The following is a 19,389-nucleotide window of genomic DNA, read 5'->3' on the forward strand; positions in this document are numbered from 1 at the left end:
CCAGCCATCCCATTACTGGGTATATACCCAAAGGACTATAAATCATGCTGCTATAAAGACACATGCACACGTATATTTATTGCGGCACTATTCACAATAGCAAAGACTTGGAACCAACCCAAATGTCTAACAACGATAGACTGGATTAAGAAAATATGGCACATATACACCATGGAATACTATGCAGCCATAAAAAAGGATGAGTTCATCTCCTTTGTAGGGACGTGGATGAAACTAGAAATCATCATTCTCAGTAAACTATCGCAAGGACAAAAAACCAAACACCGCATGTTCTCACTCATAGGTGGGAATTGAACAATGAGAACACATGGACACAGGAAGGGGAACATCACACTCCAGTGACTGTTGTGGGGTAGGGGGAGGGGGGAGGGACAGCATTAGGAGATATACCTAATGCTAAATGACGAGTTAGTGGGTGCAGCACACCAACATGGCACATGTATACATATGTAACAAACCTGCACATTGTGCACATGTACCCTAAAACTTAAAGTATAATAATAATAATAAAATAAAATAAAAAGAACCATTTACAGAGAGAAACTCTTAGCCCCTCACATGACTTTCAAACCTGTCCACTGAAAAGAGCTAGAAACAAGAGCCAACCTGGTAGCAGTAAGCAGCCCTAGAGCCCAGATTATGGTCTTGAAATACAATTTTTCACCAAACTATAAAAACAAATAAATAAACACAAACAGGGCTTCTTGGAGGAATGGCTGAGTCCAGGTCTGGGCAAGAAGAGCCTGGAACAGAAATGTGCAAGATGAGCTTGGAACCCATTGTTTTACCAAATAACAATAAAGCTACTGAATATAACTAGGATTATGTCAGAAAGATTCAAGAACCAACCACTTGAAGAGAATTCTAAAATAGCACCTGTTAGGGGTTGCACTGGGTTCCTTACAATTTATATGCTAGGTCCTAACCCCCAGTACTTCAGGATGTGACTTTTATTTGGAAATAGGATCATTACAGATGCAATTAGTTAACCTATGGTCATACCACAGTAGGATGAACCCCTAATCCGATATGACTGGTGTCGTTATAAAAGGGGGAAATTTGGATACAGATATGCACCCAAGAAGAACACCATATGAAAATAAAGGCAGAGATCAGGGTAATGTTTCCAGAGCCCAAGGAACACCAATGGTTGCCAGGAAACCACTTGACGTCAGGAGGGAGGCATAGAACAGATTCTTCCTCAGAGCCCTCAGAAGGAACCAAGCCTGCTGACACCTTGATCTTGAACTTCTGTCCTCCAGAACTTCAAGACAATGCATTTCTGTTTAAAAAAAAAAAAAAGTGCACTAGGAGAAAGAAAGGTTTCAGATATACTAAAAATAATTCTACTAATTGCCATCAATTGGTAAGAAGCACTTAGTTGAAAAGAGGTCTTATGTGTCTGAAGAAGCATAATGAACCCACCCCCTCACCTTTCAGATGCCACATACATGTGTGGCTTAATGGAGACTATTGATAAGGAGGAGGAGGAGGGAATTATCTTCTTCTTCCCACTCTTACCCACCCAGAAGCAATTAGTGAACAGGGAACAAAGAAAGGCACATGCCTTCTTGTTCTGAGACCTAGGAGACTGGAGCCAGGGGAGGGAGAGAGGCACCCTGGGAAATGTTTGCATCACAAAATGTGACAGAGCCCGGTAGTCCACTGAAACTGACAAACATTGGCAGACTAGCCGACGGATTTCCAGGTCTAGGGGAAGTATTCTTCCTGTCCTGAGGAATCTATTTAATGATTGACCAAGAGAACTGGGAAGCCGGGTTGCAAAGCAGCTCTTATTGGGCATCTACTGGATACTTTGGTACTGGTTGGATACTGTACCAGATACTTTTACACTGTAATTTTAGTTAATCCCCATAGCCATCGGCATTAGGGTTTTCCAGAGAAACAGAACCAGTAGTACGTGAGACTATATAGAAAGAGATTTACCAGCCGGGCACGGTGCCTCATGCCTGTCATCCCAGCACTTTGGGAGGCCAAGGCAGGTGGATCACTTGAGGTCAGGAGTTCAAGACCAGCCTGGCCAACATGGTGAAACCCCGTCTCCACTAAAAATACAAAAAATTGGCTGGGTGTGGTGGTGAGCACCTGTAATCCCAGCTACTCAGGAGGCTGAGGCAGGAGAATCGCTTGAACCCAGGAGGCAGAGGTTGCAGTGAGCTGAATGATGCCATTGCACTCCAGCCTGGGCAACAAGAGCAAAACAGACAGGAAGGGAAGGGAGGAAGGGAGGAAGGGAGGGAGGAAAGAAAAGAAAAGATTAGATTAGATTTATTAGAAGCAATTGGCTCACACAATTATGGAGAATGGGCAAGTCCAAAATCTGTGGAGTGGGCTGGCAGCCTTAAGACCCAGAAGAGTCTATGCTGCAGTTCCAGTCAAGGCCAGTAGACTAGAGACCCAGCCAGTCTCTGATACTGCAGTTTGAGTCTGAAGGCCATCTGCTGTAGAACCAGGAAGAGCTGATGTTGCAGATGTAGTCTGAAGGCATCTGCTAGAGAAGTAGGGGAAAGGTTTCTTTTGTTCTATTTTGGCCTTCCACTGATTGGATGAGACCTACCCACATTATGGGGGGGGAGCCTACTTTACTTAAAGTCTACCAATTTGGGCATGGTGGCTCACACCTGTAATCCCAGCACTTTGGGAGGTCGAGGCAGGAGGATCACTTGGGGTCAGAAGTTCAAGACCAGCCTGAGCAATATAGCAAGATCCCAACTCTAAAAAAACAAAATAAAAAAGTTAGCCAGGCATGGTGGCATGCACCTGTAATCTCCACTACTGGGAGGCTGAGGTGGAAGGATTGCTTGAGCCCAGGAGTTCAAGGCTGCAGCGAGCTATGATCACCATATTGCACTCCAGCCTAGGCAATAGAGTGAGAACCTGTCTCAAAAAAAAAAAAAATCCATGGCCAGGCACAGTGGCTAACCCCTGTATCCCCAGCACTTTGGGAGGCTGAGGCAGGTGGATCACCTGAGGTCAGGAGTTCAAGACCAGCCTGGCCAACATGGTGAAACCCTATCTCTACTAAAAATAGAAAAATTGGCTGGGCATGATGGCAGTCGCCTGTAATCCCAGCTACTCGGGAGGATGAGAATCGCTGGAACCTGGGAGGTGGAGATTGCAGTGAGTCGAGATCATGCCATTGCACTCCAGCCTGGGCAAAAACAGTGAAACTCCATCTCAAAAAATATATATATTAGCTAATTTAAACTTTAATCTCACCCAGAAATGCCCTTACCTCACAGAAACATCAGAATAATGTTTGATCAAATATCTGGAAACCCCATCATCCAGCCAATTTGACACATAAAACTAACCATCACCCCATCTGAAAGTTAGATATCGCCTTAATTTTGTATATGAGGAGACTGAGGCTCAGAAGGATTAAGTGACATACCCAATTACATAGCTGATTGGAGGTCAGGCTATAATGAAACCATACTCTTTCTGACTCCTGGAAGTTGGGGGCGAGATACGTATTATTGAATCTCACTTGGAAAGAAAGTGCAGTTCTCCCCTACCTACATTAATAACCCTCCAACTAGTATTCAGTCAGCTAGCAAGTATTTAAGCCCCTACTGTACTCTGAGCTGTTAGGAAAGTAAAATCTTATTTTAGCATCAAGAGCAAAAAGTTACAAAAGTATGTAGCTGGTCTTATTTTCTCTCTGGTACAGGTGCTGGGCGGGAGATGGGGGTGGGAATGGAAGGTTGAGTCACACCAGAAGTGGGCAGTAGTGTGGGGACAAGGACCCAGGTCTGTCACCGCTCCTGCTTTGAGGCCACTTTCCCTCAAAAGTGAGTGACCACGGGGAAGATTAAGCACTCAGGCTCTGGGATGAGCACGGACCTCAAACAATTCCCTTTCATAAGGGGGGCTGCCTGCTGGGGTCCATTGAGAAAGAGGGCAGGCATTCTAAAAGCCACTTCTTTCAGCAGGATGTAGGCAGAAACTATTCCCTTAGATGACCAAAACGGGTCACACGGGTCACAGTAACACGGCAAATGTCCCAGAACCCTATCGCCCACATTCCCCCACACCACGACACTTGATCTGGTGCCTCTAGTACAGTTGTGAGTCTGAGTTTCACCCCCTCAGGAAGCCAACTTCTCCCTCCACCGCAGCCTCCAGGTTTGTCCCCAGACCTGCCAACTGGTGTGGACGCCTTCCTTTTGGCGGGCTGCAGGACCACTGGTGACACCTAGTGACCAAGGCGGCAGTAGCAGCCGAGAACCAGAATTCCTGATTTTCTCTCCTGGAGATGAGAGTAATGACACTGCCACCCCAGGACCAAGGAAGCCCCCAGGGAGGGAGTGTGTGAGATTTTCCAGGAGGGAGATCCCCCTGGGTGAGAGAAGAAAGTGAGGCATGATAAGGGCTCATGATGCCCTTATCATAAGTCATGTGGTTTGAACATTAAAAGGAATGTGATCTCATTTCTTATTCTAAGCTGATCAAGGGGCACCTATATTAAAAAGCACTGAGAGGCTCTTGGCCTTTTCTTGATTCCAGTCCCCCAGAAAGGGCCAAGAGAAGACTTCCAGGGTCAGATCCCTATCTGAGGCCCCCTTTGCAGCCCTCTCCTCTCAGCCACACACCACTACCCCGTCCACCTGGCTCCGTAGCCATTAATCATACGTGACTATCTAAATTACATTAATTAAAATTACATTGAAAACTCAGCTCTTCAGGCACACCAGCCACATTTCAAGTGCTCAACAGCCACAGATAACTAGTGGCAGCACACATAAGCATTTTCATCACCACAGAAATTTATCATAGACAATGCTAATCTGTAGGCTAGAAATTTCTTTCTAGGCATCTTAAGATTCTTTTTTAATCAAAGTTCTCTTTGGAAAGAAGAAAAAGCAGAAAGCTGGGTGGAGCTGTCATCTTGGTATACCGTGCTTGGAAGCACAGGCTGACAGAGAAGGAATTGACACAAATTTGGCTTGAACTGGGTTTTTTTCCAGATGCCACTTTACCGTGCCTCTCTCCCAAGAACAGGAGCCATGTGGGCGTGTGTGTTTCAGTCTGCGTTTGGCACTGGAGGTTAAAACAGGCCGTTCTCTTCCTTCTTGCTTTCTCTTCAAGAGAAATAACTTTTTCCTCAAACTTATGATAAAGAAGACAGTTGGTAAAAATGTTTGGGAACCTCTGGTTTGGGCTAAGTGAAGGCTCTTTGGAGACACACACTAGCCAGATTCTAAGGCATAAAAGAAGTCTTGGACGCCAGGGGACACTGGACTGGCCACCAAGATTAATGATCCCATGGGGTCTCTTGGTACCTCATTCATTCACTCATTCAACCAGCATTTACCAAGTGCCCGTTATGTTCCAGGCACTATTCTAAGCTACAGAGATACAGCTGTAAGCTGAACAAAGACCTTCCCTCATGGAACTTACCCACAAGAATGGAAGAATCTGACCCACAATATAAATAATGTGTCACATCAGTATCATGGATCCAGGCCAGCCATACACTGATGACAACAACAGCTGCCTCGTTTTGAATTCCATAATCCCACCACTATTCTGTACCAAGCACGGTTCACTCTGCTCTCAGTGGATTCTCATAGTCCTCACAGCTACCATATTAAGTCTCAGTTATCATTAGTCCCATCTTCCATTTGTGCAAACACAGAGAGGCCAAGCAAGTAGCTTAAAAACATACTGTACAGGCATGCACCAGTGCTCCAACCCTGGTCTCACTCATGCCATATGGTAGAGTGAAAGTGTACATTGTCAAATATTCAGGGATTCTAGAATGTTGCAAATAGAAGAATAAACAAGACATATCCAGTGGTAAAGACAGATACAGTGTGATGTGCCTCATGGTAAGTAGAAAATAGAAGTCACTATGGAAACAGAGGAAGGGCATATAAACCAGCCTCCAGGGATGTGGCCAGGGTGTTATCAGGGAATGCTTCCTGGAGGAGGTGATGCATGAATGAAGTCCTAAGGGAAAAATAGAAGTACAAGTGTTGAAAATGTGGGGAGGGACGAAGGTATGCTGGGCAAAGGGAACAGAAGTGCCCAGGCCTAGAGGGAAGCAGGTATTCAGTGTGGGTGGTGTACAGTTTGGAAGAAGAAAAGGGGCCCAAAGATGGATTTTACAGCCTGCTCAGAAGTATTCACTTGACTTGGAGGGTTTGGGGCAGTCATCAAACAATGCTGCAGATGAAAGCATGGTAAAAAAAGAAAAAAAAATGCTCCTCAGTATCTACGTCAGGAAGGTGGTCACTTGTCACCAGCCTGATATTCATGGCACCTTAGGCTTTTACACACAGCCCTTTGTAGTTTACAAAGCCCAAACTCCCAAAGCTGTTAAATGGCAGGACCAGTCCTCTGCAAGCTCAAATCAGGGCTCCAGCCTCTATTCCACAGCCAGCCTGCCAGACCCAGTGGTTGGTTGGCTGACTGTCCTGGGAAAAACTAAAAGCAAGAGAGTTTCCATTGCAGATGACTTTGAAAGGACTTGGGGGTGCCATCCTGGTCTCCTGGTCTCCAGGCTGAGGCAGTGAGAGTCTGCAATCAAGAAATGCTCTGGTTAATACTTCTCTCCTATTTTTCTTCCAGACTAGGTAGGCTTCAGAACTTATCTGGTTTTTTCTGGCCATGGGGTATAAGAAACTAAAAGAACTTATCTGTGGTTCTCAGAATGTCACACCCTGTTGGGCTTACCAGAAGTCCCTGCAAGGCTGTTTCAAACTTTACAGAGGCTAGCACTGAGATTCTGTGTCCCCACCTCGCCCCAAGGCCTGTGCCCCTTTGCATGTTCATTTGCTGCCTCTCCTTAAAGGATATTAGTATCTTTCGGCCTCTGTGACCAATGGGCATGTGGCATCTGGGGATGTGCTAGGCGGGGAATGTACCAAGGGCCACTGCCTTGATCATAAAATGGGCACAGTGATAGTACCTACCTCGGCTTGTTATGAGGACTCAGTAAGCCAATGCTTGAAAAGGACTTCAGAAGCATTCACGCCTGGATGCCTGGCATACACCCGGATAATTGCTGTTCTTAAGGAGAAGGCCAACAGTTTTGACTACTTAAAACTTTCAACATCTGTGTGTTAAATACCAATAATAATAACAACCAGAATTTAAAAACAAGAAACTGGGAACATTTTACAGTAAATACTATATTCAAAAGGCTCACTTCCTTACCAAAAGTTCTTTCAACTTAGTAAGAAAAATACTAATACCCAACTCTTGGCCTCTAAAGAAGAAACAGTCAATAACCTATCACTGAATGTTCATGTATTACCTCATCCCGTCCTCACATAACCCAGTGATTACACTATTATTGACCTCAACGATCAACAGTGACCATGACAATGGGACAAAGATGTTTGCATTTTACAGCAATGCTTATATTTCACAGCAAAGTCTGTAATGCACAATTTTCAAACGATGAGCTAAGGTTTTCATCCCCATCTCTTGAGCCATGGCATAATTCCTTCACCAGGTAGCCAGAGAGAGCTGACATTTTCAATCATGCAGCACCAGCAAAATGCAATTTCCCATGTTCCTGTTGTTTTTGATGATGTCTACTGACCTCTGGCTAATGCAATGCGATATATAGCCTAGAACTACAAAAAGGAAGACTCCTGAGGCCACCTGACTATGAATTCATGTGCTTTTCTTCACTGTGAGATGAAGCCACAGGTTTGTCAGCACATTTAGAGCCAGAGGCCTCATGGGAACCCAGGACCTCGAAGCGGCTTGACACCACCACCCTTACCCCAGATTGTGGCCATTCTAGAAAACCTGACCATGTTTTCCGGCTCAGCTCAGCCCCTTAAAGTCATAGACTGCTGCTCCTGGAGAGAATTTGGAGAATCAGTCTGTTCTGTGTTTTTCAAATTATGCTCCTTTTAAAGCCTTGAGGATCACCCCAGGGCAGTCTGGGGGATGGAACCAAAAGGATTAGATAGATCCAAAGTTCTACTTAAATCTTTTTTATATATTGGTTTCCATTTGAAGAACAATTCCTACTGCTATAAAAAGTTTGAAAACTCCTGAGCTATTCCAGCCCCTTTCAATTAAAGAAAATAAAATGGAGGCTGGACGTGGTGGCTCACATCTGCAATCCCAGCACTTTGGGAGGCTGAGGCAGGAGGATGGCTTGAACCCAGGAGTTTGCGATCAACCTGGACAACACAGTGAGACCCTGTCTTTACAAAAAATTTTAAAAATTGCTGGGTGTGGTAGCCTATGCCTCCAGTCCCAGCTACTCAGGAGGCTGAGGCTGGAATATCACCGGAGTCTGGGAGGTTAAGGCTATAGTGAGTCATAATTGCACCACTGCACTCCAGCCTGGGGGACAGAGTGCGACTCTATCTCAAAAATAAATAAATAATAAAATTAAACTTAAATTGAGGCAGAGAGAGGAGAGCTGCAACTGTGACCCAGGTCTCCTGACCCCAGAGCTCTTTCTCCACTGTCCTGGCTGTCCCCTTTACTCTCCCCACATCCAGGTTATGAGATGTGGTTGGCTGGTTTGACCCCAGCTTTGAAATCAAAATGCTTACCATGGTACTGAGCACCTCCTGACTACCAGGCATTTGCTAACAGTGTAAGCAAATGGGATGTTCAGTTCAGTTGCATGAGCCAGAAAGCACAAAATATCTGTTTGGCCAAGATAAAAGTTTATTTCTCTTGGATAGTAGAATGTTTGAGGACAATTTTTTAAAACACAAAAGGGGAATTTTTTTTTTTTTTTTGAGGTGGAGTCTTGCTCTGTCTCCCAGGCTGGAGTGCAGCTCACTGCAGCCTCCACCTCCTGGGTTCAAGTGATTCTCCTGCCTCAGCCTCTGAAGTAGCTGGGATTACAGGCGTGGGTCACCACACCCAGCTAATATTTTTGTATTTTTAGTAGAGATGGGGTTCTGCCATGTTGGCCAGGCTGGCCTCGAACTCCTGACCTCAAGTGATCCACCCACCTCGGCCTCCCAAAGTGCTGGGATTACAGGCGTGAGACACTGTGCCCCGCAGAAAAAAAACAATTTTAATTTTATTTCTCTATCACCTAGGCAGTGCAAGATTGGTATGACAATTCCACAAAACTTTCTGGAACCCAAACTCCTTCCAGTCCATCACTCCAACATCCCAGGGGTGTGCTGCTCATCCTCGTGTTCCAAGTTGGCAACCAGAGCTCCAACCATCACATCCACATTCCAGGAAGCAGAGTAGAGGAGGGCATCAAATAAAAGGAGCAAATGGAGATACTGTTTTTTAAAGAAAGTTCCCCGAAAGGTGCCATATACCACTTCTATTTACATGTCTTCAAACAGAACTGGTTGGAAAAACAAAAAACAAAAAAAGATGAAAAATGCCGACTTTTATTCCAGGCAGCCATCTTTCCAGCTAAATATTGGAGCTTCTATTACAAAGGAAGAAAGAGGAAGTGATATTAGAGTAAGAAATTGAAAATCTCTGCCACAAAAGAATTATTTTTTTAACACTCGTAACAGCCTATGAAATAACTTCTGTTATTATCTCCATTTTACAGATGAGAAAATTGAGACTTTGAGAAGATTTTTGTGGGTTTTTGTTTTGTTTTGTTTTGAGACAGGGTCTCACTCTGTCACCCAAGCTGAAGTTGCAGTGGTGCCATCATGGCTCACTACAGCCTTGGCCTCCTGGGCTCAAGCAATCCTCCCACCCAAATCTTCCAAGTACTTGGGACCACAGGCACACGCCACCACACTTGGCTTATTTTTGTACTTTTCGTAGAGATAGGGTCTCACCAAGTTGCCCAGGCTAGCCTCAAATTCCTGGCCTCAAGTGATCCTCCTACCATGGCCTCCCAAAGTGCTGGGATTACAGGCGTGAGCCATAGCGTCCGGCCAAGAGAAGGTTCTTGACCAAAGTCTATACTCAAAAGCCCTGGCCAACATCTCACTGAAACTTATGAGAGACTCTGAGGCAGAACTGCCCAGCCAAGCTGCTCCCAAATTCCTGACCCAGAGAAACTGAGAGACTATTTATTTTTGTTTCAAGCCACTAAGTTTCAGGGTCATTTATTAAGCAGCCACTCATCTAGTTTATGGTGTGTGCTCTCCGGGGGGACTGCATTTTAATAGGGGACTCAGGCTGCCCATGGAGCAGTAAAAGCTCTAGGCTGGAAGTCAGGACACCTGGGCCTGGTCTTACTTCTACCTCATAAAAGCTACGTAGCCCTGGAATTCAGGGCTCTGAATGTCAGTGTTCTCATCGTAAACACTTTTTTAAGGGAAGGGGCAGGTGTTGAACTACACACCCTCTCGGATCTCTTCCAACTTTCATGTTCTACCTGTTGGAAGAGAGAAACTGGGAGCAGAGCACACCCCCGGCCAGGCCAGCAGCTACTTTCTCCCCAGCTCGCAGGCTGCAGGCGAGACCACGGGAGGAAAGGAGGCCCCTGGCCCCTTCCTCGGTTGAACCCAGACTCTTCACCCCCGGAGTCAGCCTGTGACCCTTTCAATTTGGTGGGTGGAAGTCTCCGGGAAGAGGTTGTACAAGTCACAATCCAACCCCTCTGGAAAAGACTTGAGGCTTAACCCATAAGCAGCAATGGAAAAGGAAAGCTACAATCTCTAAATCAGTGGTTCTCAACCAGGGACAACTCCCGGCTCTCCTCGCCAGATATCTGACATTTGATAATGTTTGGGACACTTTAGATTGTCACAACTGGAAGGGTAGGTGCTACCGGCATCTATACTGCTGAGCTCCGTCTCTCGCTCACTGTCTTCTCCACACCCATATACCCACATACACCCCAAGTCGCTTGTCTCTGTGGAGGCTTGCCCCAGTTTCTCAGCAGCTCTGGTGCATCTGGGCGTTAGGGATCTAGACCGTCAGGGGGGCAACCAAACTGAAACCTGGAGTGGAGTCACCAAGAGGCAGAGCCTGGTGGGCCAGAAACATACATACTTTCAGGGAATCTTGTATAGATAAATGCATGAACACGGCCTTGGGGTGGCAGAAGTGTTAGCGTTATCAGCTTTGGGGTAAATCCATTCTCTGGAACCTTGGCTTTAAGGAGCTCCCGCAAAGCGCAGAGCTTTCCTCTGGGGGCGCATTTCTGCAGACCAGAGTCAGCACGGCCGCTCACCTGGAAACATCCCCGGCGGCGAGTATAGGCAGGCACGCGAGAACTCTCTCCTGCCTGCGTGGGAGGCAAAAGCCGCCCTGGCCGCCCCCGCCGCAGCCCTGCGCCCCGCGCCCGCCAGCGCGTAGTCCCACAGCCACGCGCCTTCTAGTTCCACAGCTTCGAGCCCCGCAGTCCCGCGCCCCTCAGCCCACCGCGCTCTCGCCCGGCAGCACTGCCCCCTGGTGGGCGCCCCGAGCAGCGCCAGCCCGCTCCTCGGACACCCAGGCCGAGCTGCTCCCAGCCCGCTCCAGACACTACACCCACCGGGCTCCGCTCCCCACGCCCGCATCACCCAACTACCAGCTTTAGACCAAGCAGAAGTGCATCCCTGACCTTCCTGTGGTCCCAACGGACAATGGCCAAGACACCACAATCACAATGTGTCTTACAGGTCATAGCTCCCCTATGGCTCCTGCTGGTCTCCTTCACGCTTGCTCTGCACAAAAATACACACACACTCACACACTCATACACACACACACACACACGCTCCTCAGTACTCCTGACATCCAACCAGGTGTCGTGGACAGAAGAGCCATCATCTGCCCAGCGGTCTGGCACCCTGGAGACCTTTCCCCTGGCCTAGTGCTCGCTGCCCTTCAGGTCTCAGTTTGGATGTCGCATTCCAATCCAGGAAGCCTTCCTCACCTGGGCAAGGTATTTCTCACCACACCCCAAAACTCTTTTGCTCTAAGGTAGGGGTCCCCACACCCCAGGCCGCAGACCAGTACCCCTTTGTGGCCTGTTAGGAACCGGACTGACTGCACAGACGGAGGTGGGCCACGGGGCGAAGGCAAGCATGACCGCCTGAGCTCTGCCTCCTGTCAGATCAGCAGTGGCATTCGATTCTCATAGGAGCGTGAACCCTGCTGTAAACTGCGTACGGGAGGGATCTAGGTTGCAAGTTCCTTATGAGAATCTAATGCCTGATGATCTGTCACTGTCTCCCATCATCCCCAGATGGGACCACCTAGTTGCAGGAAAACAAGTTAAAGGCTCCCACTGATTCTACATTATGGTGAGTTGTAATTATTTCATTATATATTACAATGTAATAATAATTATTATTCTTACAGTAATTATTTCATTATACATTACAATGTAATAATAATAGAAATAAGGTGCACAATAAATGTAATGAGCTTGAACCATCTGAAACCATTCTCCACCTCACACTCCCAGCCCTTTCCAGTCTGTGGAAAAAAGTGTCTTCCATGAAACCGGTCCCTGGTGCCAAAAAGGTGAGAGACCACTGCTCTACGGATTGACTGGTTGATAAATTGATGTTTGGATTCAGTCTCCCAGGCCCTGGGTTTGTCTCTGAGAATACAAAGATGAGGAAGTCATGCAGTGCGGGTAGGGAGACGCCAGACTGGATGGCTTTATCCCGCCAGACATCCTAAGATTTGGGACTTTCCTCACTCAGTTCACACCCCTCTCCTCCTTAGTGCTGCCTCCCTTCACTGCTTCTCGGGGTATTTTCCACAGCTGGTTGTAGAGAGGGGTACCCCCCTGCTCCCCGTCTCGGAGGGAAAGCATGAAAAGGTATTACAGGAGATTTCACCAGGGACCATGGGAGAGAAAGAGGAAGCCCTGGGCATGTGTGTGCCAGCACATGTCAGTGTGCACGTATGTGTGCATGCAAGGTGCGTGCACACACGGGAGGAGTCTAGAGGTTCCACAACACTAGATCCATTCTGGCGGTTTTAGCTAAAAGTGGGGAGGGGATTCCACATTCTTGGCACATGACGGTGTAGTGGTTCAAATAATGTTTGCCCAAAACTCACCTTCACCCAGAACCTCAGTATGTGACCTTATTTGGCAATGGGGTCTTCGCAGATGTCATTAGTTAAGATGAGGTCATACTGGATTAGGGTGGGCCCTAAGTTCAATGACTGATGTCTTTATAAGATAAAGGAGAAACTTAGACACAAGGTCACAGGGACACAAGGAAGAAGCCCCATGACAATGGAGGCAGAGACATGGAGCAGATTCTTGCTCAGAGCCTCCAAAAGGAGCCAACCCTGCCCACGCCTTGATTTTGGACTTCTGGCCTCCTGAACTGTGGCAGAATAAATTTCTGATGTTTCAAGCCATTAAGTTTTGAGGTGATCTGTTACACAGCCATGGAGACAGGTCCAAAGGCCATGTGAAAGATCAGGAAGAACACACAAAGCTCTGAGAGACTCGAGTGAAGGGGACAAGGGGGAGACACTCAAAACCAGAAAGACTGGAAAGGAAGGCAGGGACCAGATCGTGGAGGAGATTTCAGATCACACTCAGGGTCTCCAATAAGGTTTGCTTTGTGCTAAGAGCAATGGGGAGGAACTGGTGGGGCCTGAGCAGGAAGGACACTGTCAGATTTCATTCTAGAAAGACAGCTCTGGCTCCAGGAGGACGGATGGGCAATAGAAGGTGGCACCTTCTCCAAGATAAGGAAAAATGGATGGATTTGAGACATTGGAGAAGTGGAATTAAGAGGATTTATTTACTACTAGATTGGATATGGGTTGGACATAGGGGCTCACACCTATAATTCCAGCACTTTGGGAGGCCAAGGCAGGAGGATCACTTGAGCCAAGGAGTTTGAGACCAGCTTGGGCAACATAAAGAGACAAAATTTAAAAATTAGCCAGGCATGGTGACACATGACTGTGGTCTCAGTGACTCAGGAGGCTGAGGCAGGAGGGATCCCCTGAGCCCAGGAGAGGGAGGCTGCCTTGAACTATGGTTGCACCACTGCACCCAGCCTGAGTGACAGAGCAAGACCATGTCTCAAAATAGATTGGATATAGACAACTGAGGGAGGTGGGGACTGCGTCTGCCAACTGAATGGAAACTGACACCACTCACTGAGAAAGTGGACCAGGCCCAGATTTAAGAGAGGTATAAGTAAAGGCAAATGTGAGGTGTCTATGGGCATCCAATAGAGATGGCCAGGAAATAATGAGACTTCCAGACCTGTCACTGAGCAAAGAGAGATAGCTTTTGGCTCCTCACTATGGCCACAGGCAGTACCAGCATCCATGACTGTTAAGCAGTAGGTGGTTTTGATTAGTAGCTGCCATTTACAAAAATCTGAGGATGCTCAAGTCCAGGATATAAAATCATGCAGTATTTGTATATAACCTATGCGCATTCTCCCCACCCCCCCTTTTTTTTTTCTTTTTTCTGAGACAGAGCCTTGCTCTGTCACCCAGGCTGGAGTGCAGTGGCACGATCTCGGTTCATTGCAACCTCCACCTTCTGAGTTCAAGCGATTATCCTGCCTCAGCCTCCCGAGTAGCTGGAACTACAGGCATGCACCACCACGCCAGGCTAATTTTTGTGTTTTTAGTAGAGACGGGGTTTCACCATGTTGGCCAAGCTGGTCTCCAACTCTTGACCTCAAGTGATCCGCCCACCTCAGCCTTCCAAAGTGCTGAGATTACAGGCGCCAGCCACCGCTCCCAGCCCTCCCCTATACTTTAAATCATCTCTACATTAGTTATATGTAAAAGCTATGTAAATAGTTGTTATATTGTATTGCTTACAGAATGACAAGAAAAAATACTTTCTACCGCCGGCGCCGCCCCCAGGAGCCACCAGGACCCTCGCGCCGCCGCCGCCGCCACCCGGATCCCCGCCCTGCCCCCCCCCCCCCCCCCATGCCAGCGGAGAAGACCTTCAAGCAGCGCCGCACCTTCCAACAAAGAGTAGATGTCCGACTTATTCAAGAGCAGCATCCAGCCAAAAGCCCAGTGATAACAGAACCATACAAGGGTGAGAAGCAGCTTCCTGTCCTGGATAAAACGAAGCTCCTTGCACCTGACGTTCGAGATGTCAACATGAGTGAGCTCATCAAGATAATTAGAAGGCGCTTACGGCTCAATGCTAATCAAGCCTTCCTCCTGGTGGTGAATGGACATAGCATGGTGAGCGTCTCCACACCAGTCTCAGAGGTGCATGAGAGTGAGAAGGATGAAGATGGATTCCTGTACATGGTCTATGCCTCCCAGGAGACGTCTGGGATGAAACTGTCAGTGTAAAACTAGAAAAATGCATCTATTCTAGAATTTTTTTAACCCTTACCAAGGGAAAAAAGGGATGTTGCCACCTGACATCGATCAGTTCATCTAATCACAGATCATCAAACAGCCGTGTTCCCACCTAGGAGTGTTAGAAGTTGTGTCTGTACTTCAAGCAGAAAAACTGAGCTCCAAGTGAGCACGTTCAGCTCTGGAAACTATATTATTTAATGTAGGCTAGCTTGTTTTCAAATTTTAAAAGTTTAAAAATAAAATACTTTGCATTCTAAGTTGCCAATAAAATAGACCTTCAAGTTATCTTAATGCTCTTTTCTCACTAATAGGAACTTCCAGTTCCAGCAGTAATTTAAAGGCTTTCAGAGAGACCCTGAGTCTTCTCTTCAAGTTCACAGAACCCACCGCCTTTTTGGATAGAAGTTTTCTACTCAGCTAGAGAGATCTCCCTAAGAGGATCTGTAGGCCTGAGTTGTGAAGCATAATCCCTGCAAAACGCATTTGCCATAACAGTTGGCACAAACGCAGGGTAAGTGGGGTGTGTGTAAGAAAACAGCGCTGACTGTGAACTGCTGCTCGAGGTTCCTGACTCCTAACAGAACTACACACAAAGTCCACACTCTTGCAGAGGTAGACATTTCTTATTTGGTTTGTTCTCTAGTTACACACATAAAGATACCACTCAAAAGGAAACTTGAGTAATTTATAATATTGATCCAGTTTCTCAAAAGACCCTGGAGAAAGAGTGGCACTTCTGTTTCCGCTTTTGTCTGAGTTCAAACTAGTGCCTGTATTGGTATGGAAAGAAGCAGTGTACCAGTGTCATTCTTTAGGACAGCGGTAGAAACCACAGAATAGTATAACTAAAAGCATTAAAATTCAGACACACTCCCTTCTACCTTCTGGCTTAAAGCTATGGATGATCCATGTTTTTGTTTTGTTTTGTTTTAATGTTAAATGTGTAACTCAATATTATTGAAAAGGTTCCCACATTTTTAATAGCAGTTCAGTTATCACTGTTAGGTCAAATAGCCATCAGAATTCCCCGGCACTGAATGCATGTCAGTTGTGGAGAAAACATAGAAAAAGGAGCCATACACTCTTTACAAATACTAATGTCAAGAGTTAAACCTCCTCAGGTTCAACCTGTGATAAAAGACTAGTGCTTCTCACTACCTGCATGGGGTCCACTATTTAGTCTTCTTGGGAGTATCACAGGAAGATCACAGTTACACCACTTTAGACTGTACATGTAGCGGGTCACAACTTCCCCTCCTGTGTTTAGATGTGTATGGAATTCCTGTATACATTGGTGAAAGCTATTTACTGTAACAGGGGAAACCCAGATTCCTTGCATCTGGGCCCTGTACTGATCATTAAAGCAGTTCCTGTCACCTGCTCTCCCCGCTGCATGCGTCTGTCCACTTGGCTAACTTTTAATATGTATATTTTTACATTATGTAAATTCTTAACCAGCCTGTCTCATTTAGACCGTATACATTATATCTGACATTATTGTAACTACTGTGTGATCAGTAAGATTCCTATCAGAAATACTGCTTTTTTAAAAAAATAAATAACATGCTGAGGGGTGACCTATTGCCCACGTTAGTGAGTGGTCACTTTATTTGTAGGATCTTTAAAACAAGTACATTTTTAATGAACTAAGTTGAATAAAGGTACAATTAAAAACTGTAAAAAAATACTTTCTACATATTCAACACTGAATTTTTAAAGTATTTTTTATCTAAGGCTGGTTGAACTCACAGGTATACAACCCATGCATATGGAAGGCCAACTATATTTTATCCAATTATTTGTACTAATAGGACAGTTTTGAAACTGATAATTCCAATTTGGTGCCCACCTATATGAAAACCTTTAACTCATTTGCCATAAATCCTTTGTGGAAAGAGAATTAAACCTAAGAGTCAAAAGTCCTGGATTCACATCCTTGCAATAGCAGTGGTCAAAATATATTTCCAATCATCTCCAAAACAGGAATAATGGTAATGCCAGCCTCGCAAAATAGCTGAGAGGAGTAAATGAGACCATTTATGTGAAAGGTAACTTATGTGATGGGCTGTCAAATAAGGTTTGCTTGTAAGAAAATTCCTAGGGAGTCTACCAATTATTTCAATGGACTGAAATTCCATATTATATGCGGCTTGTGGTTTATCAGTTAAAGCTTAGAATTCTCAACTCCCAACTCCTCCCTGGTGAAAACTCACCACTCTCTCCTTCCTGCCTCCCCAGCACTGTTGATTCCTCTCCACTACGGGGATTCGGCAGAGTCAGTGGCCTTCTTCTCCCCTCCCCAGATCTGAGCTGCTCCATCCATCCCTATAATCCTCTGCAGGCAGCATAATAGGTAATACCAAACAGACACTTGCTAAGTGTTGATTTAAACTAGATTCATCTTTAAAAAGATTTGAGTTATAATGACATTTGATTTGTGTAAATTGACCTATTAATCCCAAAAGTTAAATTACACTCCAGTAGATTAAAAACTTCCTCCAGACTAGGCAGTGGCTACTGCCTTTTGTCCCAGCTACTAAGGAGGCTGAGGCAGGAGGATCGCTTGAGGCCAGGAGGTCAATGCTGTAGTGTGCCATTACAGTGCCTGTAAATAGCCCCTACATTCCAGCCTGGGCAATATAGCAAGACCCCATATCTAATAAACAAACAAAAAAAAACCCAAACTTCCTTTAAATCACATCTACCTTAAATTGGTTTTAAATACAGCCCCTTCGTAACCTCAGGTTCCGCATCCACCTATTCAACATGGATCGAAAATATTCAGGGAAAAAGAAACAGTAAAAAACCTTAACACAACAATAAATGATAATACAAATAATGCAATTTAACAACTATTTACACAGCATATACATTGTATTAGGTATTACAAGTAATCCAGAGATGATTTAAAGCACATGACAAGACGTGCATAGGTAATATGTAAATACAATGCTATTTTATATATGAGACTGGAGCCTCTGGGATTTTGGTATGGGGGTTGGGGGGTCCTGGAACCACGAATACCGAGAGCCAACAACAGTATTTGCTTTATCACATTGGGCAACCTCTAAAACACCCGGGGTCGGGGGTGAAAACTGAATTTCTAAGGGAAGAGAGGAGAGGAAAAGGAAGGGAGAGAGATGCTTGGAAAAATCCAGGGAAACATACCTGGGCCCAGAAAGAGATTACGTAACTTGGCGTTTTGAGACAATTGGTGATCTCTGGGATGATTAGGAACTGGGAAGGGCTTCGCTTGCTCCACATAGCAATGCCTCAAAAAGCCACAAGATGGCAATATTACTCCAGGAGCGTCTCCGTCCCTCCCACCCCGGTAGCTAATGGCTTTCTTTGTTCACGGGAAACCCTCTCTCGCAAATATCATCAGTGCCACTGTATGTTTTCCATTACTTCATGCTCCTGGCCTTACCTTCAGCCACTTTCCCATCACTAGCCCGAGTATAAAAATAAACTACTGCTATTTGTTACATCTTAAAAATAGCACTTTGGTCTCTGCGCTCAATTGCCAAAGCAGCTGAATCAAATGTTTTGTTTTAATGAGAAGCATAAAATAAACAAATAAAAACCCAGGTGAGGGTGATCTCTTCCTTTTTGTGAGTTAACACCCAAAGAGAAGACTTCCCAGGTAAACCAGGTGTCGCCAGGCTGGAGACAGTTAGAGACAGAAGTGCCACTTGAGGTAAGTTCTGGGAGAGAGGGGCTACCAGCCCTCCTCAAACAGGGCCGGAAAGGAAGCTGAGAACCGGCTCTGGAGACAGTGGAGAACAAAAGCTCAAATACCGTATCTCTGAAGTTCTTATTATGAAAAAATCCAACTATACAAAAGTAGACAGAATGGTATGACAAATCCAAACACCATCTTAAGAACTGTGAAACTGTAAAACAGGAAAGAGGCTTCAAGGAAAAAATCTAAGTTCCCAGTTTGTTGAGGACCCCTAAGATGTAAGTTGCCAGAACCCTGGGTCTGCCCACTCCAGCCCTTTGTAGTATAGTCCTTTAACACAGTCTTTCAATGTAATGTCTTTTAATGAAAAGTCCTTTAAAGAAAAGAGTGGGAGAGGCTAGCCCCTGAGCTCTGGTCTGCCAAGGGCAATCTGGAAAAGGGAGCAGGGGTGGCTGCATCAACTCCCAGCCAGACTCAGAAAAAGAGGTCAC

The 19,389-nt window shown here is 45.8% G+C and overlaps 2 protein-coding genes across 7 annotated transcripts in view; one reads left to right on the top strand and one right to left on the bottom strand.

Annotated features, from left to right (window-relative positions):
* Nucleotides 1-19,389, bottom strand: part of ACER2 (alkaline ceramidase 2) — a 125,443-nt gene that overhangs the window by 16,968 nt on the left and 89,086 nt on the right. For 2 of the 6 annotated variants that reach the window (XM_058431043.1, XM_058431051.1), the window contains one exon: nt 9,075-9,337. The exons of the other annotated variants lie outside the window; for them this stretch is intronic. Coding sequence is in view for 1 of the 2 variants with exons in the window: in XM_058431051.1 (XP_058287034.1) it covers nt 9,314-9,337 (24 nt within the window). In the remaining variant the exon portion in view is untranslated. Of the gene's footprint in view, nt 1-9,074; nt 9,338-19,389 lie in introns of those variants that run through there. 6 annotated transcript variants of the gene reach the window in all.
* LOC116459062 (microtubule-associated proteins 1A/1B light chain 3B) lies at nt 14,824-15,204 on the top strand. The gene has a single exon (XM_032753912.1). The coding sequence runs from the start codon at nt 14,824-14,826 to the stop codon at nt 15,202-15,204; it is 381 nt and encodes a 126-aa protein (XP_032609803.1).

The sequence above is a fragment of the Hylobates moloch genome, unplaced genomic scaffold, assembly GCF_009828535.3.
Source record: "Hylobates moloch isolate HMO894 unplaced genomic scaffold, HMol_V3 SCAFFOLD_19, whole genome shotgun sequence".
Classification (NCBI taxonomy): Eukaryota; Metazoa; Chordata; class Mammalia; order Primates; family Hylobatidae; genus Hylobates; species Hylobates moloch.

Coding starts and splice junctions, on each gene's coding strand:
- LOC116459062 (XM_032753912.1), top strand. CDS start 14,824: ATGCCAGCGGAGAAGACCTTCAAGCAGCGCCGCACCTTCCAACAAAGA.